Here is a 26,121-nt window from a genome sequence, read left to right as displayed (position 1 = left end):
GCAGACTCAGAAACCTCTTGTTTGTGTGTTTTTGCACGTGGTGATAGAATGATAAAATAAATATCTTAACCATGGACAGATTTGGCCCTGAAGGGTTATCTTCACATTTTGACATCTCCCTTTACTTCTAGGTTTCAGTGTAGTACACAGTGCCAAATGAGACATTTTCAGAGTGTGATGGAAAATTTTCAAACTTTAATCTGCAGTATGAAGAGACAAAAAAAAAAAAGAGAACACAAATTCATAATCCAGGCAAAGCATTCCTTTAAGGAGGGGAATCTTGGTTTTTCGTCTCCCAAATCCAGCACGGTTCTTTTGAATATGAATGTGTACTCCTTAAAATTTTGCTCATTATCTTTTTTTTTCCCCTCAGCCAGGCACCAAGGTTGCCCAAAGCTGGGGAAACCATCCATGGTCACAAGTTCTTCATTGGCTTTGGAGGGAAAGGAGCTAACCAGTGCATACAGGCTGCAAGACTGGGCGCCAGAACTGCCATGGTCAGCAAGGTGTGAAACTTTGTTTGCAGGCGTACACCGCTGCTGTGCTGTAGAGATTGTGTCACAGTGTGTTTTCATTTGGATCCTAGCATGAATGTGTGCATGTCGGTAAAAAGTTCTTTTGCTTGTCCAGTGTTTGGCTCATCACCGTCTTACTCAAGTACAAATCATCAGCCATGAGCTATCGTAGTCCAAACAACTAGTTAACAGCTCCCAAAAACCTTATAGCTTCGTTCACACTTCAGTCATTTTACCACATCAACTCTCCATGCCTCATTTTGTCTTGATCAATACCGTGCCGCATGCATACGCCCACCCACGCTTGCACGCCTTCAAACAAGCCTATTCCCATACCATGCAACCCCGAGTCTCCAATCAGTAAGCTCAGTGTGGCCTTTCAACCTGAGCACTAAAGCACTGAAGCCCCACCTCTGTCAGAACAAAGAGGCCCAATCGATAACAACCCAGTGCGGGAGGAGCTCTCCGGGCATGGGGAGAACCCAAAAATAGACACCCGGGCTTGTCAAAAACATCCAAGACGGAAGGCCGCTCTTCAAAGAGAATGGGGCCAAGCAGCCAATACCAGCCCAACCCACTATCACAGCCAGCTAGAAGTGCCCGCGTTTTGGCACGTTTTTTGGAAAGCGTGGGTTCGAAGTAGGTGCCTCGGGGCAAGGTGGGGACCCCTTCCACAACCCAAAGTAGCTACAGATGTGGACATCCCTGTGCGGATCAGGGGAAGAGGGAAAGAAAACGAAAGCGAGGTGGGCATGAAGAGGCGTGAAGGTGGGGTTATCGTGTCTTGAAGGCTTGGCGCAGCTGGTCGTGTGTTTGCACGTGTGTGCGTTTGTTGACTTTGTGTGTTCGTTTTTGCACATTTTCGGCGGCGGCACCATGCCAGTATGCTGGCAGGGCACACGAAAATCCAACCCAACTGAGGTTTGAGTATACCACTTTTCAAAAGTTGCCGCTAACCAAGTCTGACCCTGCTTGACTCTCTTTGTTGTTATCGTTTTGCCTTCAATCTTTTTTAGGTTGGTAAAGACTTCTTTGGAGACAATTACATCCAGAATTTCAAGGACAATGGTGTACACACAGGTAAGATAGAGTGGGTTTTGCATGATATGCCAAATTGGTTGCCATTTCCATGTTGCATGGCAAAAAGTTCACATTCAGAACATTTTTGTGTGTGTGTGTGTATTTTGTCTTTTTAGTTACTCAAGGCTTTTGGATATACGTCTTCTCTTTTGTTATGAGCGATGATTGTTAAACCAGTTGGATTTCTTAAGAATGAAGTTGTTTTTCAAAGGTTTTGCTCAGTGCACATTCTGTATCACACTCAAGGTGTTTGTGGCCTGTCTCTTCATAGCCAAAAAGCAATAACCCAAGCCAAATGCATGTCAAACAATTCCTAGTGGTTATTATGACAGTTTTTCAAAGGTGCTTGAAAGTTGGTCTAAATTTTTGGGCTATGCTGTCAAGAAAGCAAAGCAGCACATTTGTTTTTGCAGGACAGACACAGAATGGATGCTTTTCAAACTCTGTTTTGCACCTGTCATCTTTTCTCTCTGTCTCAGACTTCGTAGAGCAGACCTCTGTTGCTGCCACAGGAGCTGCCTCCATCATTGTCAATGATGCAGGTAAATGCTTATGCCACCAAGATCCCAGAAGCTCTATGAGTTCTAGAAATGATCTTGCCGCACACACAACTGAATGCACCTGTGTTGTCGGCACACTCTTCCTTATAACACACACACGCATTGTACACCCATGCATTCAGTACTGCCATTGACTCACAGCACAAGTGGCTGTAATCACCGGATATACACACACACACACACACACTCACATATACAAAAACTTAAGTGCACCAAACAATGATGAGTATCCATTGGTTCCAATCTTGTATAATCCAAGACTTTCCTCATGGAGAGCAATTTCTGTCATGTAGCACATGCAGTCAGGTGATGTCAGACTCCCATGATATGTGGATTCCTTCTTCGATATGCAACCCTTTTCCAGCTTTTAACACAGCCAGGAAAGCACATTTAATACATTTGTTTAAATTCAAAGAAGAAAGTGGTTAATGAAAGATTGCAATTAAGAAATAATTACCCATAAAACAACATGCACATAACATTTTGCATTAGTATGAAAAGGTAGATTAATTCAAATGTGTTTAGTGCTTTTCACGAAGAAAAACAAACCAAAGAGAGGAAATGTAAAAATATTGCTTAATAGTTTACACACAAGATGGAAAACTTGACGTAAAGATAAATGTAAAATGCGTCAAAGTGCTGTAGAGACTTAACAAATAAATCAGAACATGTAAGTACTTTGTCTCCATCTTCTACTGCAATGGTTTAATGGCGCCCAACTGGGAAATTCTTGATGTGTCCAGCTTCTAATATTTACATAACACTAGTGGATGAAACATTGCATTCATTGCTTGTGCATTTCTTCTCGAAATTCGGTTACAGTTTGCACTAAACTTTTGATGAAAACTTCTGTTTCATATTTTCCATTGTCTTGCCCAATGACGTTGATATATTACCCTTCTAACATAGTGTAAAAATAAAATGTACAGTAAGTCACCACAGTTTCTCACATCACACATCACCAGTTTAGCCCTATTTATGGACTAGAGGGTTCCCGTGGATTCTCGAGGCCGTCATACAGTGGCTGTTCACACGTCTCTTTTGGTGTCTGCTGGCAGGTGAGAATGCCATTGTGATCGTGGCTGGTGCCAACATGCTGCTGGGTGGTGAGGAGCTGCAAAAAGCTCTTCCAGCCATCAGTCAAGCAAAAGTGCTGGTGTGCCAGCTGGAGATCAGCCCGCAGACATCCTTGCAGGCACTTCGCATGGCTCAGGAGAATAAAGGTCAGTGAGTGTCAGCGAACTGTATGTGATGGTGTGTCTGTGGCACATGTGCAGGTTCTTCTCCAGTCAGAGAGAAAATGATCCATTCTTAAAGTGGAGGAGAAAAGACATTTTCCAGTACCATTCTTACATAATATAAAAGAGCTGGTTACATTTGTGTTCTGTTAACTGTGTTTATTGTCACCAGCTGTGGTTGCTTTGGTCTTTCAAGGTTCAGTCAGTCCTTTGTTTGACCATAGAAGTGACAGGTATTTATTCACATATATAGTAGAAGAGTTAAACTCTTAGATAAAAGGCCGTTAGGGGTATTTTCAGTGACTGCCTCTTCCTCATTTGTTAACCAAACCTTCAACAACATAACATGTTTCATGTCAGTTTGCCTTTTGACAGATCTGTCAAACAACTTGGGATTGTTTGCAGATTATCATATATTTTTTTCATTTGGATCACATTCTACCTTTAAGCCATACGTCAACCTTTCCCATGTTGTCTTCAGCAAAAGTTGTTGTGAGAACGAGGGCTGTGGTCAGTGTGGATCCATGGTCCATTCAGTGGATCCCAGTAGTGACGTGAGAAGAATATGTGGCCAAAAAAGTATCAAAATGTCCACAGAAACTTCTCAAACCACTTCTGCAACATAATCCACTTGTCTGCTGGCCATCTGTGTCCTCAGTATGTTGCAAACCCTCAGATTTTTGCCAAACTATGACTATACAAACTGCTTCTCTCTTAATCCTCATGTACGACCCTGGTTGTTGAACCCGCTTCTCTTTGGCAAGGTGAGCTGCTCTGCCTGAGCTAAGCACTGTTAGAATTCAGACAACAAATGGGAAGACGGAAGTTTGCCAGGCTAGCCAATCAACAGGTTTAGATAATGCGGTTCTGACCAGTGCTAGAGTGTAAGGCTGGCGCTCTGACGGGTGTAAGCCAATACATGCAACAACTCACAAGCTTATCAGCGGAGAGCAAGAGGATTTAGATGGAAGCAGTGGATCTTAGGAGAACTGGAATTCATGTGAATATTGCCAAGCTATTGTGATCTATTTTAGCTGCTGTGAATCCAAAAACATCAAAGTCTACATTTTGGGTGAAGAAGCAAACTGGAAAGTTCATTGTCAAAAAATATCCCACTGTAGACACGGTTCCAGGCAGCAAAAGCGTCTTACACAAAAAACACATCCTTGCTCAATTCAGTACACTCAGAGGTTTTGCTGCTACATCCTTAAGTGGTCTGGTTATGATTATTAGCTTTTGGTGGCTAATGTTAGCTGTAGATAATGCAGTATAACTGACTTGCAACACTGCCTTTGACAACAGGTTTTCCCTCTGTCTGCAGAACACTTTTTGCCTGCAGACGTAGTTGAAACTAGCACATTTGAAGGATATCCTCACTATAAGTGTGGGTTTATGAAACCTGAACATCCCTCAAGGTCATTGGTCTTGTCTTCTTGACAGTGCCATTTTTTAGGCTAGAAAAACAGGAGGATGAGGAGACATATCTAAATGAATGTCACGTGACTGTTCTGTTTGTATTCCACACTGACACGTCCCTCCACTCTTTAGAGAGAGGCTTCCCACTGACTCATATCACTTTATCAAGTAAAGTGTTAGAAGTGGACAAATGTAATATTTTCACAAGTGTTTGCTGTGTCCCCGCTCATGTCTTCACACACATTACTAAAAGCCAACGGGATGCTTGTAGTCCTGCGTTATCAATTTTACATCACTGCCCTCCCGCCATCCCTTCCTCCCTCCACCTTTTTGGTGATAACCAGGTTACTGAGCGCATCATCTTTAACGCCGTCCTATTATTAGCAGGCCTTCGCGTCATTCGAGACGTCTGGGGAGCCTCTCGCCCCTGTCATCAGGGCCTGTCGTCGGTAATCGCTTGTCGCCGGCTGCCAGAATGAAAGAGTCGCAGCCGTAACCATGTTGCAGATGGGATACCCAGATGGCCTAGCCGAGCGCCACCCTCTTTCCCCAAGCCCCCCTCCTCACCGTGTCGACCGCACCACGGGATTAGGCTCGGCATGCGGCGCCAGGAGAGAGGCAATGCGAGCAAAGACGCTTGGCAAGGATGCCACCTCGCCGCCGCCGCACCAGAGCATTGCGTAAATGAAGTTCTCTAGAGAGAATGGGTGTTAATGGGTTTGGTGGTGAGGATTTAATGACGCGGGGGTGAAGCGCCGCTCAAATTACGCAAATGTCACCATCAAGCCACACGTACTGTAGATGCCAGCTCTCAGAAACACTTGTCAAGATAACCTATCAAAGAGTTATTTCTCCTTGCGTGTAATTATTGGAGAGGAAAACATATGTATGTACGTAATTCATTGCCATCTACCATTTAATATTGAGAAGTTAATGGAATTAAATTAATTATACGAAGTGAGGAAATGGTAGGAGTTGTGTAGTTTCACTCTTTCTTTCTTCTTCCGTCTTCACCCGTCTTCCTCCCCCTCTTCCTTGTCTGAGCAAGAAGCCGCTTTTATATTTCTCATCAGATGCAATTAGAGCCTCTTAAAGCCCTTTCACATACTCACTGATGACTCATTTCTTTTGTGTGTGTGTGTGTATGTGTGTGAGTGTGAGTGTGAGTGTGTTTGTGTGTGCGCGTGTGTGTGTGTGCGTGTGCGTGCATGTAAGAGTGTGTGTGCGTGCTCTCTGTCTTCTGCTGTTTTCCCTCTGCCCTTGTTTTCCATCCACCTTTCCTCCTAAATCGACCACAGCAACAAACTGCTGTATTTTTGTGCTTTCTCAAATATTCTGGCTGCTCATCCAGCACATGTGCAACCAGACTTTGAACCTCTGTGCAAGAAAAAAAAAAAAAAAAAACCCAGAGTCATGACACACACGCACACACACTCTCCTGCCAGACGTGACTCAGTATGCACACATCCCAGTCTTACCACATCTGTCCCAGCAGCTGTGAGCGTGTGTGCATTTGTGTGTGCGCTGGAGTGTATTTGTGCGGTTTCAGTAACACCTGGAGAGCAAAACAAAGCAACCTGAGACCGACACACCGGTTAATGTTACGTCCACACTAGCGGCTCCTTGCATCAGAGAGGCAGATTCCTTCATGCATGATTGCATTAGGGATTTCACACAAGCTGCTCTTGTGTGCATATTGATAACCTTCCATCCTCCGCAGTCTTATTGCATGTATACTGCATGAGAACCGGGTCTATGCATTTGACATTAGCACAGAAGCGACACGCTTGACGCAAACACCGCGGTCATGCCACAGATAGCGAATGAGGAGGCAGATAGTGGAAGACAACATAGCCCTTCCTACCAGTTCTGTCCAAGGCTACACATAATAATAGTACAGCGTGAATACATGCCTCTGTGATACTTTTTCTATTTATCCCGTTTACATGGCATGCGGCATGTTGTTAAACTCAGTGATGGGTGTCTGTTAATACCACTGAAGCACTCCACATGTTTTATGACAATTACTCCAATTAACAGCGTAATCAAGCTTACGTAATCAGCACCGAGTAAACATGCGTCCCATTGTTGTACCTAATTTGCATCACATGTTTAACATGCATGTGAGCATCTGAAGAACATTGGGAAAATGCGACGAGGTAGAGGCAGAAAAAGCCCTGACTCCTGAGTGTTTGTGAAGGGGATTGGGAGCGAAATGCATTGATTATACTGGGAATGAAGAGGTGACAGACAAGGAGAAAAGGGGTCTAAACTAAGCTTGTTGAAACCCAACTTTCAAATGAATTCTAGCTACATAAGCCAAGCAGTTTATCCATCCCTCTCCTCTCCCTTGTACCTTTTATTCCTGGAGAACAGCAGCTCTCTCTCTCACAGATGTGACAGGAAGCAGTCATATTAAAGTCCGATCAAAAAGCAACCCTCCTCCGTCCTTCAGTGTGTCTGTCCTTCAGGTCAGCCTTTCTTGAGATGATTTGGTGTCAGATGCACGGCACATTTCACGGAATAAAGAGCACACTCTGTTTTTGCTCTAAAATCGAAATGATTACTCTCAAATAAAGTGAGATCGTAAAAATGGAGGAAGAAAACAAGCTATAGAGCACCAATATCAAAATATGAGTGTAATCAAGGGAGTGAAATAATAGCCATACAGATCATTGCAGGCAGTAAAATGCAGTCTGGCCATGTTTCTAAAAAGGGGTAATAATCTGTTTCCTCATGTAGACACAGATATATAAAAGCATCAAATTTGAAAATCCGAGAGGTTTCCCTCAGTGCACAATTCACCACCTCTGTGTCAGAGTAAATGAGTCTTCCCAGTCACTACGAAGCTGTAAATGTTTAAACCAGTTTTGATTCTGAGCATCTCTGTGACCGAGTTATACATTGCTTGCATACTGAACATAAAGTTTTTGTATTTATGACCCATTTTTAAAGATTTCCTTCTCTAGTAGGAGCCGGCGGGGGGGGTCGGTCAGCAGCTCATACAGGTGTGAGTGTTTGCAGTCTCAGTGCCAGTGAAACCTTTAAGCTGGCATGAAGTATTGTTGTGTTGCTAATGAGCAGTGCAGGAACAAGCGTCTCACTTTGTTGTTTCATCGTCCTTTAAGTGGTAAAGATAAGACGTGCAAGAGTTTAAACCGGTGTGAAGGAGGAGATGAGGAACACAGGGCTGATTTCAGACATCTCAGGGATGGCGGCTGAGGTGCAGTTGGGCTGACAGACAGAGAGAGAGAGGCCAGTGTCACTTTTTTATGACATGGCTGTGGCTCATGCGGGTCTCCATACAGCGTGAGTGTGTGTGTGTGCGTGTTGAAAGAGAGAGACATGATTTCCACTTTTACTCGCGAGCAGCCCAGCATCCACCTCAAAGCGCCAGGTGGCCAAAGCCCTGCACAAACCCACGCAGCTGCTCTCTTATGTGCCCACGCAAACACGAGCGCACACACACACACACACACACACAGCAACTAGGCACACACTTTTGCGCAACAGACTTTGATGTCACCAACGCTGAACATATATTTCCCTCACAAACACACAGGCGCGCACACTCGCATGAGGCTTTATTTCATACACAGAGATATCAGAATTAATCGCTTCGTCAAGCTGGGCTTATCCTCACACATACACAGAAATCATGGTATTAGATGCATTAATGCTCTCTGCTCATGAATATGCATAAGACAGTGATGTGCAACACGTACAGAGGATTACTTCTGACAAACACTCTTGCTCTCTCTCGCGCTCTCCCTCTCTTGTGCTCCTCAACATACACAGAAAGGGTCACAACTCATCTCACCCACACACTGACACACATAGCCTGTATAGGGTTATATACCTCATGTTGAATCTTTTCCACACTCACAATCCTGAATCTGCAGAGGTTACAGCGCGCCGCAAACAGCTACAGGATGTGAGGCTGTTTCCACCAGCTCTTCTCTCCCTCTCACTCTCTCTCTCTCTCTCTCTCCAGTGTTCTTTTCTCGGGGAATGCTAATTTAATCGTTTAAAATGTGTCTTTTTATAGAAGCTTATCCACTTGAGCTTTGCCTGCGAGAGCAATCCCCAGTGGTAGCCCGCTAGCCTTTGTTCCCATTGAAAGTTTAATTAAGGTAATGCCAGACCTTGACAGTGAAGCTTAGCAAATGGAAAAGAAACATTACACAATTGTAAAATGTGTCACTGAGGGACATTGTCAAAAAAATGTATTCTTTTAAAGACAGGCTGACAGCCGTAGCTGGGCGTATTATTGAGAACAATGATTTCTTTTTTTTGAAACCTTGTCAATGATTGCATGTTATCTTGAGCGACCTGTAAATTATGTTATTCACTGTGGTCAATAAAATGGATCGCTGCCTGGTTTCTTGTTACAGTAAAGACAATATTCAACCCAGCACCGGCCATTCCTGACTTGGATACAGGTTTCTACAGAGCCTCTGATGTGTTTTGCTGTAATGAGTCTGAGGTGATTGATCACACACACACACACACACACACACACACACATACACATTTGTACCTCAATCCTTCAATTGATAATCCCTAGTCCCTTACCCTTACCTTAACTACCACAACTAAATGCCTAACCCTATCCTAAACCTAAACCCAAATCTAACCCTAACCTAACACTTAAAACCAAGTCTGAGCCCTCAAACAGCCCTTTGAAGGTCTGTCCAAACAAGAGGACTGGCCTAAATGTCCTCAGTTTCCAAAAAAGTATTTATCACAGCAGCATTGATTGCTTCCTCACACAATAACTGTGGTTTTCTCACACATTCATATACTCACAATAACAATGAAGCAGAACGAAACCAGTCCTGCACAGCAACATTGTGGGTTGACCAGCTTTCTGCTCTCACACAGCACATATGCACTTTGTGAGGTTGGGGGCAGATTTAGCATTCAAATTCTTGGTAATTTTTCAATTTCATACAGTGGTACACAAGGGCAGGCATAGTGTTTTTAGGCAGCGACTGCTGTCTGAAATGAAGTGCTGCTAGTGGATTTTGTCAGCATTAGCAATATAGCTAATTAAGCAAATGATAGCTTCAAAGTTTTGTCTCCAGCTGACTTTTTAATTGGGGTTTTAAAGATATATTTGATGGCTGTATATACATGTATGTATCATCTGTAACCCCACAAACTAATGCAGTTAGTTAATGATGAGCTCCCACGCCTTGAAAGTAACGCATGGCTCCTGCTGTAGATAGGAAGCTAGTTAGCCAGGCATGCTAATATTTGCAGCTTACGATGGAGCACACAAACACGCTGTTTGATCCATTCCTTACACCTCATATGTTTCTGGTTTTAGACTGGCCGCACCAACTTCTTCTAGCTGAATCGGCAAACAAATCATGATTGTTCGAATCAGTTCAAGCTGCAGTTTAAATGTGTCCAGTCAACACCGGGAGACTCGTTGTGCAGCAGAGTCACGTACAGGTAGAAATATTTATTCTCAGCTTCTCTGTGAACGGGAGAGATCAGAGGTTTGAGATGTTATGAGCACCCACACATACACATACCTTTTCAAAGTGATTCAACCGTACCTCCTGGGTCATGACCCCCGCCAGCGCATCAATAACCTCACTGTAGCCTTCAGCGATACATGTAAACCCTCTGGCATGAAGAGGGAAGCAAGTATCTCACCACCTTTTTACGGTAAAAACTCGTGTCATGGCACCTCATGTTTTGACTGTCAGGTGATGACAGATGAGCGACGGGGGCCGGGGATAGATGGGAATCGTAGTAAAAACAACAAAGCAGATGTGCACTTTGGCTGAGTCAGCCGCCCCCTTGGGGATAAAGTGAATGCGAGTTTGCCTGGGAGCCTCTATTTGATGTGGTGATGCAGGGCGGAGAGAAGCTGAAGCCAGGTGTGGGGACATGAAAGGGAGAGTTGACGAAAGCGCAACATGTCTTCTCTTTTTTTCTTTTTTTTTTTTGTCAGGTCATGAAGGTACAGTCATGTTATATATTATGCAGTATGCAGGGGTGGAAATAACACTAACATGTCTCTGGGTGGGATATGTTCGTGGTGACCTAGAATAAGCTGATTATATTCAAAGTAAAAAGGCACTGAGTCAACAAGCATTTTGAGATTTAATGCAAAAGGAAAAGGGAACAACGTGTTGACATGGCAAATTTAGGAATGTGAAACAGTTTACAGAAGCATTTGTCATTCTATTATTTAAAGTTCTTAAACTCCGTAAATTGCTGCTTACAGTAACTATTGCTGCTGTACTTGAGTAGCTTTATGTAAACAGACTTTTAAAAGAGCAATTGGAAACAAAGGGGAATCTGTCAGTAATGCAGCCCAAAGGCAAAATACTCAATATACGAGAGGAAGAGTTGGATCCATCCCAAAAAACATAAAGCTTATTCACAGTCATTGCAGTAAGCTGAAATCGCTGAATGTTATTAGATTTTAAGAGGAAGAGTCTGAACTTTGCTTTATTCATAGTTTAGATTTAAAATGAATGTAATTCTTCAGTTTTGCCTCAAAACTGCTCACAGTTGGTCTAAATCTTGTTCTTATAAGTGAGGAGCTGTGTTTGATATTGGTTTTTCTTTTACTTGCTGTATATATAATCATATTTGAAATTTTCTTTTTAAATCTACTCATGTTTAATTCTACATTGTTTATACAGAAGCGTGTCCTGTCATTTAAGGGTTACGCATTTTTGAACTGCAGGTCATGACAAAACATGAGAAAAATGACCCTGCACACTCTCCTCCTTCAGTGCTTTATGACGCGATGCTAAGACGACCCCGACTCCCAAAAAGTTGGGACGCTGTGTGAAACACAAATAAAACAGAGTGTGATATCTTTTTGACAACATATGCAAAGACAGTATATTTAATGTTTTAACTACTTGAGTAATAACAGCTGAGTTTGATGATTGCATTCTGTTCCTATTTAGGTTTTACATAGTGTCCCAACTTGTTTGGGACTGGGGTCATAAAGACATCATTTACAGCAGAATCGATAAATGTATGCAAAGAAAGTACAGCAGTGTAAAAAACGATTTTGTCGAGACATACCGATCCTCTAAATGAACCAATATAAGAGAAAGTTACTCATTTACAGGAACAAGGGTTAAACATCCCGTCAGTAAGAAGAGATACTGAGGTGAGAAAATAAAAACCAAACACTTGAATTGCAAATCTAAACTCTGTAAAGCAGAAGTGAAACACTCCCCATCAAAAACGTAAACACACAAAATGACTGTAATGACAGCACATTATTTCCGCCCTTTGGCGATATGCCTAAACATATACATTCTTGCAAATACACCCACCATGTCAACAGCTTTATACTGCGTTTGCTTTGAAAAAGTAGGTGCGCACTGTGCGTGTGTGTGTGTGTTTGTGGATGTGTTGTGGGGACATAAATCTGTTTTCATAGTCACATACTGGGGACTCGTCCTCTTTATGGGGACGTAAATCATTAAAGTCAAGGGTGGAGACTTGGTTTAAGGAAGGTTAAGATGAGGTTAAGGGGTGAGGGTGAGGGTACATGTCCAGGAAATGAATGTAAGTCTATGGAAAGTCCCCAAAAGTGATGGAAAGATTTCTGTGTGTGTGTGTGTATGCTTATCACATACACACATATACACACAGACAGCAAGAGAGACATAATTCAGCTTTCTCATATTCTTGTACACAGAGGGAGGTAGATTGATTCCCTGCCCTGGTGTGAAGCTGATGACTAACAAAACAGCTCTTTTTCTCTCTTGGCATCCGACAGCACCGGGGTGGCTGCGGGCTCTGAAAGCACAGATACACGCTGCGGTTTATTTTTGAACTGTCCAAGGTCATTGTTCACTTTGACAGATCACAAAAGCAGAGGGGATCGGATCCGCGGACCACCATTCAGCGCGAGCATGAGCCGCGCCTTGACCCTCCTGTGTGGGGTTATGGCTGGCACACATGCTGTCCTGTGTGTGTGTGTTTGTGTGTGGTCTCACTGTACCATGCTCCGGCTGGGGGGTGGGGGGGGTGGGGGGCTTAAGGAAGACAAAGTGCAGGCCCTCTTTGATCCTCAGCCCACATACTACGCTGAAGTGCTTTACAGTGAGGGGAATTATCTTTGATGTCCACCTGAGGACCTCACGTGCCAAAACGGATTCACGTTTCTATCATCTGCAGATCCGAAAGGGATCTCGCACATAGAAGCATGAGAGCAGCACAAAGTCGCTGGGAATGTTCTTTAATGTGCGTATGTCTTCCATACTGCTACTGCTTTTAGAGCAACGTGATTACAGACCTCTAATTGCTGCAGCAAATTAAAGGGGAAGTCCACCATAAGACACTTCATTGAGTTCACGAGGAACACGATTTGTTTTTCTAACACTTGGATTTTTCCACGTGGTTTTGTGAACAAAAAAGTGATCCTTTAAAGGTATGAACAGATTGTTTTCTCTTGGTTAAAATAGGATAAAAGTTGAGCCATAACTAATAAGTTATAACTTATGCTTCATTTCTAATTCGATTTAAACCAGCAATTTCTTGCTTCTTTGCAAGTGTGATTTTTTTTTATTATTATTATTGCAGTCCAGTGATAAAGTATTTGTTATGCTACACAGAGACAGCAAGTGACTAACAAGAAAACATGGGTGTAAAGTCAACGCCCATGCAAGTTTGCAATGAACCATTGGAGACCAAAAAAAGCAAACGCAAAACAAAATTTAGTACATTACCAGGAGTATAAATAGATGTTCTACCATATACTGAGTGCATGTGTAGGTCCGCGTCTATCAGTCTGTGTGTGGAGGTGTGTAAGGGCTGAGAGGGGAGAGAGAGCGAGGGAGAAAAAGCAAACGATCAGCACATTAATTCACTCTGCAAAAAGATATGCTGCTATTTTTGCACTCCAAGTCTCACATAACCCACCAAAAAAAAAAAAAAAACCCACCTGAATCAATCTGGGCAATACCTGACGGGGAGTTTAGCAGTGCATCGCAACACAGTGTGCGGTTAGCACTGAGATTCATTTCAAATAACATTCATTAGCACATAATGATGTCAAACTGTAACTTATTAACAGCAACTTAAATGTAAGTTTGCTTACAGTGATGCTGAAAAGAAAAATAACGTTAAATTACAGTTTATAGTATTGTAACCGACAGCACATGGTGGCATTTTGACAGTCATCAAAAGGAAAGCAATCTTTTTTCCTCACAATTTGAAATGCATGGCGGTGGCAGTAAAGTCATCGGCAGTTATGTATGTTGTCATGCTGCTCACAAGGGAAAATAAAGACAGATGCTTGCAGACACGTTTCATAGTGATCAGCACGGAAACTTGTGCTAAAAGGAGGTGTCTGTATTGTGTATTATGGGCATGTGCACCATGTATGTAAGGACAGAATTGTTTAAATTTAGTGATTTTAATTAATTTAAGCTCTGGAAAACTGAGCCAAAGCCCTTTTTTTTAAGGCTGAGGATAGATTGCATGCCAAGAAGGTCTGAGCAAGCAATTTTAGCCGGTCAAAATATTTCAAATGAAAACAACTCGAATTACCAACACGGTGTGTGATAGCATTTAATCTTTGAAGGGCTGGTGTCCCATAAACTCGATGTCTCATGAATTCCTCAGCATGCTCTCTCAAGCCTCAGCTATGCCTCAGATGATCTTGCCGTGCAGTTGCCTTTAAACGCCGGAGAACAACGCTGTGGCTCATCCGTATCAAAGGTGCCACTTACTCTGGAGAGCACTGCTGCGGTTCTGACTTTCCTTGAAGTTCCTCAAGCATCAGCTGCAGAGTCTTGCTTTGTCACTGTTTAGTCATTTTGGAGCCAGATGAAGCAGCGCACTCAAGAGGATCTACTCTTTGAAAACGCTTGGCCCGCAGACTGCTGACGGATCTAGCAAATCCTTAACAGACTGAATGTGTTTTATGAGTCTGTCTGACCACGGTCAGTGTTTAATTAAGAGCTGAGTCATCCCCAAATTGTTAATACAAAACAGTAAACTATAGCAAGTAAGTAAAAGTCTTGTAAAACACTACTAATTAGGGCCATAATAAGTTGTTGTGATGAACTTGAGTGTGTTCAGTAGACAGAGAAACCTTTTAGATTTATCTTAAAGGCAGAAAGTGGTCATACCTTGCATGTTCTATGCGGTCCTTGATACTGGGTTTTCCTCTTGGGGATTTTCCATAATGCAGTTCTTTATTTATCCTCCCTGTATCCCACACTGGTGCTGGTTTTGCCCTATCTTTAATTTTAATTCCTAACCTCCAATTAACTGACCTAGAAAAGAAAAAAAAAAAAAAAAAAAAGACTGGTCGAGAAGAAGCAGTGTCCCGTCATCATCATCATCATCATCATCATCATCATCATCATCATCATCATCTTGTGCTAAATGAGCTGAATGCTTAAGTGAGGAGTGTGTTCTGGGATTGCACAGCGCTGTGTGTCTGCGGTGTCATAGCTCCGCTCCTCTGCCGTGTCTCCGCACAGGCCGAGCTGCTCACCGCTTCCTCAGTAACTAATGTGGAGGAGGCACGTCGGGCTGCTCAGGAGCTGCAGAAGCGAGGCTGCGGGTCAGTCATCATTACTCTGGGACCCCAAGGCTGTGTGGTGCTCAAGGCACAGGAGTCCATCTCAAAACACGTTCCAACCACTGCGGTCACAGCCACGGACACTACGGTAAGCGTGTGCATGTGTGTATTGTATGTGTGATTGTGTAATCTGGTCATTGTTTTTTTTTAGTTGTTCATTTTATCATTTTGGGCCATGAAACATGAAAAGATAGTGGAAAAAACCCATCACAGTCCCCCACAGCCCAAGGTCCCCCCAACGTCCCAAAGCCCAAACATACTCAATCCACCGTGAACTTGGCTCGAACCAGAGAATGTTTAGCACGGTTAGCCATGCTACAAGCAACAGCTCTAGAGACAGCGATGCTGATTGGTCAGTCCAGACTGTAATATCTGAACAGCAACAGAAAATTCATGTTTCCCAGAGGATAAATCCTACTGACTTTGATGATCCAATGACTTTTTCCTCAAGCGCCAACCATGAGTTTATCATGTCTTTTTTAGTGAATTGTGAATTTTTAATTTTTCTTGATAAATTGCAGTTGCTTTGGTAATCCATTAACTTTTCATCTAGGGCCATCATAAGGTCATTTTTTTTAAAAGTTGTCCAGTACTTTGGTATCAAGCTGAAACAAAGAGTTGATCAGTCGATCGACAGAAAATGAATCAGCAGCTGTTTTGATCATCTATTCATTGTTAAAGTCATTTTTCAAGCAAATCTACCATTAAAATTTAGCTCCTCAATTTTGAGCATTTGCTGTTTTTTCTGACTTTTATAATAGTAAATCAATAATTTTGGGGGGGGGGGTTTTGAAGCTGTGCACAAGATTAGTATCGGGAAAATTCCACAGTAGAGAAACTTGGAGGTATTTCTTTTAAACGCGTCCTTCACAGCAATAACAGAGGAACAGATTCTTTGACAGGAAATCCTCTGTTCCATAACAAAGCATTGTCCTACGTAACTCTTGGTCTGCCCATTCATCACCGTTGAGTGAACTCCTGGCACTCTGAGCTCTTGTGGGGCTTCAGATCTGTCTGTTGCTCAAGTGGAACGGTTTAAGATCTTTGGGGATGTGGTGACCAGTGTTTCCTCTCCCTGATTCTAATCTTTTTGAAGAGACCAGCGTCGCTTGACTCATTTCACACCGGTCGTGGCTTGCTGACGTCACAGGAGCCTCAGCTAGATGTTTGCGCTTCCTGTCTGTGAGCTGTTCGTGGGGCATGTGCTCTGCCGAGCAAATACGTCATTGCACAGAGGTGTTACTCACCTCTTTGTGCACACGAGGTTTTATTAAAGCCTTTTAATTGTTTGTGTAATGGATTCTTCTACTGCATAGTTCCCTGAGGTACTTTTACTGTGCTATAATTTCCAAATGCTGATCACCGTAAGTACGCATTTTACAGGAAACCCACATGAGATAGTGTGAAATTGAGGGAAAAGACCCTCCAAAGGAGCTGTTCCCGGTCGCTTTGGCCTTTCAAGAACAAAGGTCTGGCTTCCTTAAACGCTGTATGACCTCCTCCATGACCCCACATTTCCAAGCAGACACAAATAACTTACCTTATTCACCAGCATCAGTCTTCTCCTCGTTTCCCAGTAGCCCCCAGGAGAACTTACCCCCCCCCCCCCCCCATGACTCACCTCTTGGGCCTGCATCAGTCAGCAGAAAGCTGTGGTCGGGCCTGCATGCCCCCCCCCCCACACACACACACACACACAGACACACACACTCTCTCTCTCACCCTGCTGCCCCCCCCTCACCTCCCCCCCTGTTCTTTGATGGGCCCATAAATTCTGGAGTGTTAAACTCTTTTGGACATCATAATCCCTCTTCCAGTAAGGCTTTTTTTTTTTTACTGGAGAGAGGAAAAACAACAGGTTGTTATCAAGATCATTATTCACTTCTCTGAGCCTGTTCTGGTAACACAGGCCTCTTTAGTTATGATTACTTCTTGTGTTATTACAGCTTTGATTGCGCATGTGCATGTGCGTGCGTGTGTGTGTGTGTGTGTGTGTGTGTATGTGCTTTCTCCGTAGCAGTAGTGACAGAAATGCTTTTGAGAGATTGTGCTCTCAACTTGTCGGCACCAGGATTTTTCTTGCTGTGACGCTTCAGTTTTGCTGGTATCGGACTGTGAATCGAGGCCGTATTCTAGGCTGCGATTCTTCAGTATCAACACAGTGAGTCACTTGCGGTTTCTCACTATTTTAGCTAGGCTACTGTTCAGTTGGGCGCCACGGGGGCCCTCAACCCACTGCTAATAAGAGCAAACACAAAATCACCTTTCATTGTTTTCATTTTGCGTTTCGTCACTTTGTTCCGACTTGTCCCAGGAGTGTTTCTCTTTGATTGATCTGGCTCCGTTAATGATATGGCTGCTAAATCGCTTCGCTTTCTCCTAGCTATAACTGTTTCATCATCTGCTCCTCCTGCAGCTGTCTGAATAACACATTTTCACGGCACAAGCAATTATGGGCTGAGTCAGGGTCGGGAGTCTGGATGACAAAGCAAATCCACTCATCTCTGGGTCTCCCCCATCCCTCCTGCTTCATCCAGTCGCCTCTCTTTTGTCTTAAATTGAGTACAGGCTTCCCTTGCTGAGATCAGAGCCTTGACTGTTGTGTGTGGACAGTTAGATGAGTCTATAGTGCACACACACACAAACACACAGTGCCTTCCAGCCTCAGCAGGACTTGGGTGGCCTTGGTTTCCACTGCTGCGGGAGGTCCACTGTGTAGGGCGAAAGGTAGACAGCGCTGTCTAAACCAGACATTACAGCTGAACGGTGGGTCTGGACAATCAAATTACTCCCAGTCTTCTCCTGTGAGTGGAGACACGTAAGGACCAACTGCACGATTCCTTCCTGGAAGCAGAAGGTAAGGGAATACCTCCTGAGCGGTGCTTTCCCTCAACCCTGCAGACTGCGGGTCAGCATGACACAATGAGAAAACTGCCACATCACCACCTTCTAATGGACTGCACATGCCACAGCAGCAGCTGTTCAGTAACCCAGATGTTGGGCCAGTCCTCTGCCGGTGCAGTCATGCCGCTCAGCATTATGCACAAAAGAGTGAAAGAGGATTAAGACAAAGCAGTGCGGATGGATCAAAGATGCGAGAGCTCTAATTGGTCCAATTAAATGTGCTTTTTGATGTCTGCATCTTCCTCCCTCTATGCTTCAGACGAGTAGTCCGCGGCTGTTTGCGAGTCTTACTGGAAGCTTCCGGACGTGGAAGCCACTGTGAGTCATCGCTGCCCCTCAGTTGGTCTTTGCTCTCCCCGGGGTGCCTTTCATTGACAAAGGCTGGAGGCTTCAGGAGTTAACGGCACATAGCTCCATCTGTCATATCAGGGTGGGAGTCAAGATCACAGGAGGCCTCGGGGTGAGAAACACAGTCACAGGTTCTGGAGGCTCAAATGGTTCAGTGTGCGCTGCAGACTCTGAACATGAAAGATGTGCAGTGTGGAGCCCTTTATGGATCCGCGTGTTCTATGGGGTTTTTTGTATGTGTTTGGTGCTTCGTTTTCATTGCTGCGGTGTCTCTGCACTGTACTTTACAAAGATCACTTGTCAATCAAAGCGTGTGGGCACTACTGTTGTCTTTGTCCTTGGATTTTCTGTTGATGGACTTCTGAGTTTCTGTATGCGCTCCTTTGTTTGTCTGTACAGCCATGGCAGCTATTGCTGCTTGTGTTAACTATTCAGTGTTTCTTCTATTTATTCCAAACACACCACTCATGCTGTTGTCAGAGGCATTAAAAAAAGGTCACTTCCCTGCAGTTTGTCAGCGAAAGCCTATCAGGTACAAAAGTGTTGGTAACAGCAAATGGAAAGCTTTCAATGGCTATAGGTTTGTCACTGTTGTGTTAAATCGACTGGAGATGACTCACTCTAATGTAATAATATTTTAATCTGTCCTAAATGAAAGGAAAATGCTTTTGATAGAATGAATTAAACTGAACCGAAGTTCTCAGGGAGATGTTTGGAAGTGCTTGTATCATGTAGCGTTCACACAAAGCAAAAATGTCCACCGGCTCTCTGATCGCAAGCTTTTATTGCAGCGTCACACAAAACACACCAGACTGAAGAGGACATCCGAAACCATACTTTGTTCATTTGGTAAGCTTCTCGCAGACACACCTGCCATCCTAATTCCAAACTTCAGTCTGAGCACCAGAGGGGAACAGGCAGAGAAACGGCTCGGAGATCAAGACACAGCGGACGGAGACGACTAGTAAGAGCATCAAGGCTCATCCGCGGCAAGCACTTGTGTCACTTGATTGACAGGCCTCCAGATCTAACCTTCACCAAATTGTGTCGAGGGCAGCGGTGGCGGGGCTGAAGGGGGTAGCGCTTGTCAGCCTCGTTGAGTCTCATTCACTGGATCCGGTAGCGACGCATGCCAGTCTCAGGGAAGGAGACGTTGTTAATCAGGCAGTAGAAAGGTTGGATGGTGGCTCCTCAAGTTCAGATTGAAACACGTTTTAGCATCTTTTAACTTGTTGTTTTGGTTAACTGTTTAGGTTCAGTCTCACTGCTCTCATAACTTTGGTTTCCAGATGCAGCAGGCAGCTGTTTTCAGGGGAAAAGCTGCTGACAACTCAGTTAGCGACTATTGGCTAAAAAGCCAGAAATGTCCTTCAGGAGTTAGTGGAGACCAAAACAGAGTTCACGAGAGGTGATGTCGCTGATGTTGTTTGGTATCTTCTGGATGCATATATAGGCAACCTTGCTAAAAAGTACACCACATGAACTTTGAAGATGATCATATGTCAGTATTGAAAAGAAATCAGGCATTGCAGGTTTAATACGGTCCACTAAAACAAAGCACGTGCACATGCTGCTCCTCACACAGCTGCACATTGTTGCCTCTTTTCACAGCGTGTTTTACAAGGAAATGAAGACGGAATAAAAACATAAATACATATTCAGCAGGACAGAAATATACTGCATTACAGTACAGAAGGAAAGACAGGTCATGATAATTAGAATTTTATTAATGTTATTTAATTAGATATAACTAATTCCTAATTATGTAGAATTTATATTTAACTATTGAATACTTGATGTTGAACTTGAAATATTACTGAATTTACAGCATTTTAGTTTGAAAACCATCTGAATTTATGTTCATTGAATTCCCCTCTTTAAAATTAAACAGAGAATTTTACTTTGTACAACATCAAAACCTTTTTTTCAGGCCGTAAATCCAGATAAAAATTACAAGTGTGACTTAGTAGTAACAGTAAACAGTCTGATCAGTTCCATTCAGGTTAAATCAATTATCCTGGGTCGCTCACATTTTCAGTGTTTGTTCACAGTCCAGTTTAAGTGCTTCGCTTTTTTCTCTTGACTTGAATTATTGGATCCAACAAATGGCCAATTGAGGGAATTCAGACACATCCAGTCCAAAACAGTGTTTTCCAAAATAAAATGTCTCAGTGCTACAAATTCACTTATTTCAGCATTAAGTGTTTAGTTTCTCCCTCTCTCTCTTGTGTAGTACAGACACTGACCTCCTCCAGACTCAAGTCAGCTCATTTAAATACCTCCTCACTCTCATTTCATTTGTATATAATTAAAATATTGTCGAAATGCAAATATCATCTATGGGTTTTTTCCCCACCCTGAACAAATAATAATTAATATTTCATTGTATTTTCACGATGCTATTAGTCAGATTTTAACTGTCATCACAAGTTTAGCCTTTAATACCAGTGTTAGCTTTCAGAAACGTGTTTCGGCCTCACCCTGTGTTCGTCTGACTTGACTAAGGTGGTTGTCCTGGCAGAGATTTAATCATAGATTAGTTGACTGGTGAAAAATGAAGAGGCATGTTCAAAAACAATGATGTATCCTCACGGCTGTAAAGGCCGTAATGTTTTATTTTCCATGACCTAATGGAGTTGAAACTGACCCCCTCACTGTTCTGTGCTCCACTGCTCCCAAGCATCAACCCCGACTCGAGCATGCTGTCATTGTTTCAACTGAGATGTGTGAACTGGGAGATGGGCCAGAGCCAAACCAGTGGGACTGCTTCACCAAAGCCTTAATTCCAAACGCTGGCTGTATTGTAGCCCAGCCCAGCTACCAGACAGGAGACATAAACACACCATGGCTTTAAACATGGAAATCCACCAGGCCTGTGAAATGTCTGAGCTCTGATCTCACTCTTTCCAGCATCTCTCCAGGAGTCACACCAGTGGCATGCACCGCGGTGGGGGTGGGGTGCAATAGTGACCTTTCAAATGTCAAATCAGATCACTTTTTTTCTTTTTTTTTTTGCTCGTATTTATTATCTGGTTCATCAAAGAAGGCTTTAGGTGCTTGTGACAAAATCCATGTTGTCTGGGCTGTGCCCTCCAGCTGCCCCGCCTGCCGCAGACCCTGTTTGGCCCTCTCTGTTCCGAGCGCCCTGTCCATCACAGGTCACGGCCCGCTGCCCGGTTGGGATCAGGGTTAGGGTTTTTGTTTTTTGCCCCATGTCACTGAATCATCCCAGCACCACCGACAGCCTTCCCCCTGACAAAAGGCTGACTTTGAGGTTGGAGGGTGGCTGGTGTTGGGAGGGGAGGGGGTTTACAGAGGTGCTCAGAAGAGAGAGTGCAATGAACTCTATTGAGAGCCACAGTGATGAGTAATGGAGCGGGCTTGTGAGAACCAGCGTCAGGGGGCCATTTGTGGTTAAACATGAGCGTGTCGCCACATACCATTGTGCCTTTTCCCATCAGTGAGCCCCCCCCTCCCCCCCCCCCCCCACACCTCCCCCGGCATCCCGTTCCAACCAACCCCCTCCAGGGCGTAGACAGCACATTCCATCTCTATCAATAGATGAGGCGAGAAAATGGGTGATTTTTCTGTTCAAAGATAACCAAATCCAGAGCTGCTGGCAGTTACGGTGAAGCCGCTGATGAGTGATTACAGCAGGCATGTGCTGTTCAGCTGACTTTGAAAAGCAATTAGTAAACTCAGTGGGGTTTTTTTTTTGTTTGTTTGTTTGTTTTCCAGCTTTTTGATTAGAAAGTTGTTTCAGAAGTATCAAATAGAAATAACAGTTCATTTGTCCATTATCAACAGTTTGGGGGGGTTATGCAGGATAATGTCATTTTTCAAATCCATCAGTCTCTTGAACAGATAATGATGCACTTAATTATGCACATGTTGTCTCTCCTTGAAGGTCAGTGAATAAGACTTGGCTTCTCTAAATATTAAAGGATGCCATGGAGTGATCATTCTGTATTTAAGGCGTTTCATGAGCTTATTACATCTAATTTATCATCATGCTGGCATTCGGAGGAGGAGGTCAGCATGAGTAGGATTTAAGGCCATAATACAGATGTTTGTCTGAAAGCGCTGACTGAGACACTTTCACACAAGGTCACATTTTCAGTAACTTCTTTCAAAGTAGTTAAGACGTCAGGGTGCAACACAAGACTTGGAAAAACAGCTGACAAATGCCATAGCACCCCCTACTGTTTACAGCTGGCTGAATTAACCAGCCCTTCTTTCTATTACTCTTCAAAATGTAGTGTGAAAATGTTTAAACAGTAAAGCGAATAAGTCATAGAGTTTTTCCATGGATTCATTGTTTGTCTCTCTGCTCCTCACATGCTCGACCTTCTCATTCTGTTGAGTGGGGCACTGTTGAACCACAGGTGAAATTTAATAACGCACCGCTGTAATATTGTTTCTTCCCAGGGTGCTGGAGACAGCTTTATTGGCGCGCTGGCATTTTACATGGCTCATTATCCCACAATGCCTCTGGAGGAGATGGTCCACAGAGCCAATCAGGTGGCAGGAGTGAGCGTGCAGGCGGTCGGCACACAGACGTCTTACCCCTTCAGAAAGGACCTGCCAGCTGAACTGTTCTGAGAGCAGCAAACCAGCACGAGGAATGTTCAGACGCACCACGTCTGACAGGGGTCTTATGAAATGAGTTGCTTTTGAGAAATCTGAGAATGAACAATGTTATGAAACTACCGATGATTGGTAATGATGTAACTGACACTACTTTGACTAATGGTTATATGATATGAATAATATTGAAGAGTTGATGAAGAGTTATGTGAAGAGCCAATGTGATGACAAGTCAACTGACAAGACCAATATTCATTTTTCAACTTTTTTTAATCTCAATGGTTTTAAATGGTAACTGGACTGCGTTAATAAAGCGCTCACATTCACCCATTCTCTCACTCACTCACTCACTCACACACACACACACACACAAATTCAGTGTTCAGTATCCTGCCCAAGGACACTTCCGTGAGCAGACTGGAGGAGCCGCAGATGAGCTCCCACCTTCTGATCAGTGGAGGATCTGCTCTCCCTCCTGAGCCTCAGCCACTCGGGAGGTACAAACTGTTTGAAAAGCATCTAGCATTTGGCTTGTATGGTAGATAATTTACTTAATTGATTTAATAACCCCGAATAGATCATATTTCACAAACACTTTAATTACAGGTGCCGGGTTTAAATACAAAGTTGTACAACACTTGAATCACTGAATCATCATCATTGATACTAGAACTGTTAAATACCACCTCAATGTGTCATTCTTTGATTTAACAGCTTTAGATCAGCTACTGCGGCCCAAATAAATAACATCATTTTTATACATGAGTAGAAGTTTGTATGAAATGGTGTTAAACAAGACTTTGTTGAGGCTGGGTCGGCGTCACGCTGAGCTGATGCAGTGGACAGAGTAGAAACCTTTAGACGGATTCAAGAAGAAATCCTGGAAAACGAGTCCACCAGCCAAACAAACACGGACTGTGGGAACACCTCGTATGATCCACGCCAATACAGACAGTCTGTTTGAACCTCGTAGGTTTATGTTGTCCATATGTTTTGGTGCGCTGTTACACCGATTTGATCTTCTTCTTCTCGAAGAATAAGACGTGCTTGTTCACTGCAAAGACAGAATGTATAGATAAAATGTAATAGACAAAAAACTTTCACATATAAACAATGAAAAGAATGGAGAATGGGTAGTATTATGGGAGCTTGCAGCTGATAAGATTTAGTCAGTGAATGGTCCCTTTTTGTGAGATAGTCATTTACTTCTAACAAGTAACTCCCAGTGTTCATCACCTGGCAGGTAGTATATTAAGCACTGGGATTAATATATAATATATTTATGCACACAAAGCCCCAAATAAGCATTTCTGAGAAGATGTTGTTAGAAACTATCTTAACATTAAACTGCACCATGATATTTGAACAATTTGAATAAATACACATGTAGACACTTCTGTACTGTAATATACATATTAAAATACTACGATAACCCGGTTTTACCGGATTCATGGTCCATGGGAGCAACTTCTGAAATGTGTGATGAATTTAAAGTTCTTCATCATCACAAAGATGATGACATCTACTTCAGTGGTTTCCTGCCCAAAAGCTACACTACAACGTATAACCAGTGAACAGACATGCAGCAGTTTGGGCGTACTCGTCTGGATGCAGTCATTTCCAATGCTCTGTCCTAATTCTACCATTCAGATTATCCACTGGGTTCCAGTTTAAAACCAGAAACAATCCTGCCTTCAGGGTCGCTAAACATGCAGGTTTTTGTCCAAATGATTGAGGCATTTTAAATGATCTGGACTTAAACAGCCTCCTGCTACAATACAGGTACAGACATACATCTTTGAAAGCCTCATACAGTGACCGTAAACATGGACTTGACCTTGGTTTTCTATCCCAGTACAGATTGATGCTTCATAGTGCATGAATGGCTGCTCATAGCTTACCAAACGGATCATGTTTGCGCAGCACCATTTTGTCTTTCAGACGGCTCCTCTTCGTGACGAAGAAGTAGCCTGTCCCTGCAGCGCTCAACATCTGCACCAGGACGGCCCTGATGGAAGACAACATCAGTGACCGCATGTCCACCTGGACGCTACTTGTACTGTTATGACAGAGCTACAGCTTTCATTTGAATCATTCCACTGGCGTCTACTTACTTTGATTTTGCCTTGGCCACTGAGAAATGAAAAACAGCGGAGGATGTGTATTAGAATCAGGCAGATTAACACGATTACTACTTCTCAAAATAGCCAAATGGCAGATGAATGTATTTACTAAGAAAGTAAACAGGCTAATAGTTTAACTTTGGCTATGAGCTAAAGTTAGCCGCTAAATACACATCAATAAACGCTAAACGTGACAACATGTGGAATTCACAAAAATTTAAGTTGAAACTATGAAAACTGTTTATAGTTTAAAAAAAAATACAAAAAACAATAAGTAGAAGCAGAATGTCAATGTCGTGTTAGATAGCGTGGACTGACGCCGGGACGTTAGCAGCTAACCGTGCTAAATTAAAGCTAACGAACGTTTGACACAGCCCTACGCATGTACACCACTCTTTAAAGAACTACATACAGTGATTAAAATACTCACAGTTGGCGGTGGTAAGAAACATTTTGTAGACTTCAAACCACAGCCCAAAGACAGTATTAAAACATAACAACGTTAGCTAAGGTAAGTCACATTGAGAAGTCTGTACGTCCGGTTTCACAAGCACTTCCGGGTCTCCTTAAAGGGATAGTTCAGCTGAGCTGTGTCATCCAAACCTGTAACGTTAAATCTTAAACTTTTAAGACGAGTGATACAGTGACCAACTCATATTATAATTCCAAAATTATTGGAGGAATATTGTATATTGTCCATACATTATTAAGAATATGATACTGTCACAAGACAGCTTTTGCTAGATAGCTGTCAACAAGTTAAGA

The 26,121-nt window shown here is 43.1% G+C and overlaps 2 protein-coding genes across 6 annotated transcripts in view; one reads left to right on the top strand and one right to left on the bottom strand.

Annotated features, from left to right (window-relative positions):
• Positions 1-23,738, top strand: part of rbks (ribokinase) — a 34,888-nt gene extending 11,150 nt beyond the window's left edge. For 4 of the 5 annotated variants that reach the window (XM_076749321.1, XM_076749319.1, XM_076749317.1 and 1 more), the window contains exons 3-9: positions 374-506; positions 1,532-1,595; positions 2,075-2,137; positions 3,214-3,378; positions 9,204-9,295; positions 15,294-15,482; positions 23,075-23,738. In XM_076749321.1, coding sequence (XP_076605436.1) covers positions 374-506; positions 1,532-1,595; positions 2,075-2,137; positions 3,214-3,378; positions 9,204-9,295; positions 15,294-15,482; positions 23,075-23,248 — 880 coding nt within the window. In that variant the 3' untranslated portion in view covers positions 23,249-23,738. The remainder of the gene's footprint in view (positions 1-373; positions 507-1,531; positions 1,596-2,074; positions 2,138-3,213; positions 3,379-9,203; positions 9,296-15,293; positions 15,483-23,074) is intronic. The other variant, XM_076749318.1, reaches the window with a different exon arrangement.
• Positions 23,485-25,918, bottom strand: mrpl33 (mitochondrial ribosomal protein L33). Its single transcript, XM_076749322.1, has 4 exons — positions 25,787-25,918; positions 25,348-25,366; positions 25,135-25,241; positions 23,485-24,287 (listed from the first exon to the last, which is right to left on the bottom strand). The coding sequence occupies exons 1-4, from the start codon at positions 25,806-25,808 to the stop codon at positions 24,238-24,240; spliced, it is 198 nt and encodes a 65-aa protein (XP_076605437.1). The 5' UTR covers positions 25,809-25,918; the 3' UTR covers positions 23,485-24,237.
• Between the last annotated feature and the right edge of the window lie 203 nt (positions 25,919-26,121).

The sequence above is a fragment of the Chaetodon auriga genome, chromosome 14, assembly GCF_051107435.1.
Source record: "Chaetodon auriga isolate fChaAug3 chromosome 14, fChaAug3.hap1, whole genome shotgun sequence".
Classification (NCBI taxonomy): domain Eukaryota; kingdom Metazoa; phylum Chordata; class Actinopteri; order Chaetodontiformes; family Chaetodontidae; genus Chaetodon; species Chaetodon auriga.
This window is presented reverse-complemented; position numbering and strand designations above follow the sequence as displayed.

Excerpts from the sequence above, each read along its gene's own strand:
- mrpl33 (XM_076749322.1), bottom strand. The coding sequence starts at position 25,808 with ATGTTTCTTACCACCGCCAACT. Across the intron at positions 24,288-25,134 it reads GCGCAAACATGATCCGTTTG|TGAACAAGCACGTCTTATTC; the intron begins GTAAGCTATGAG and ends CTGTCTTTGCAG.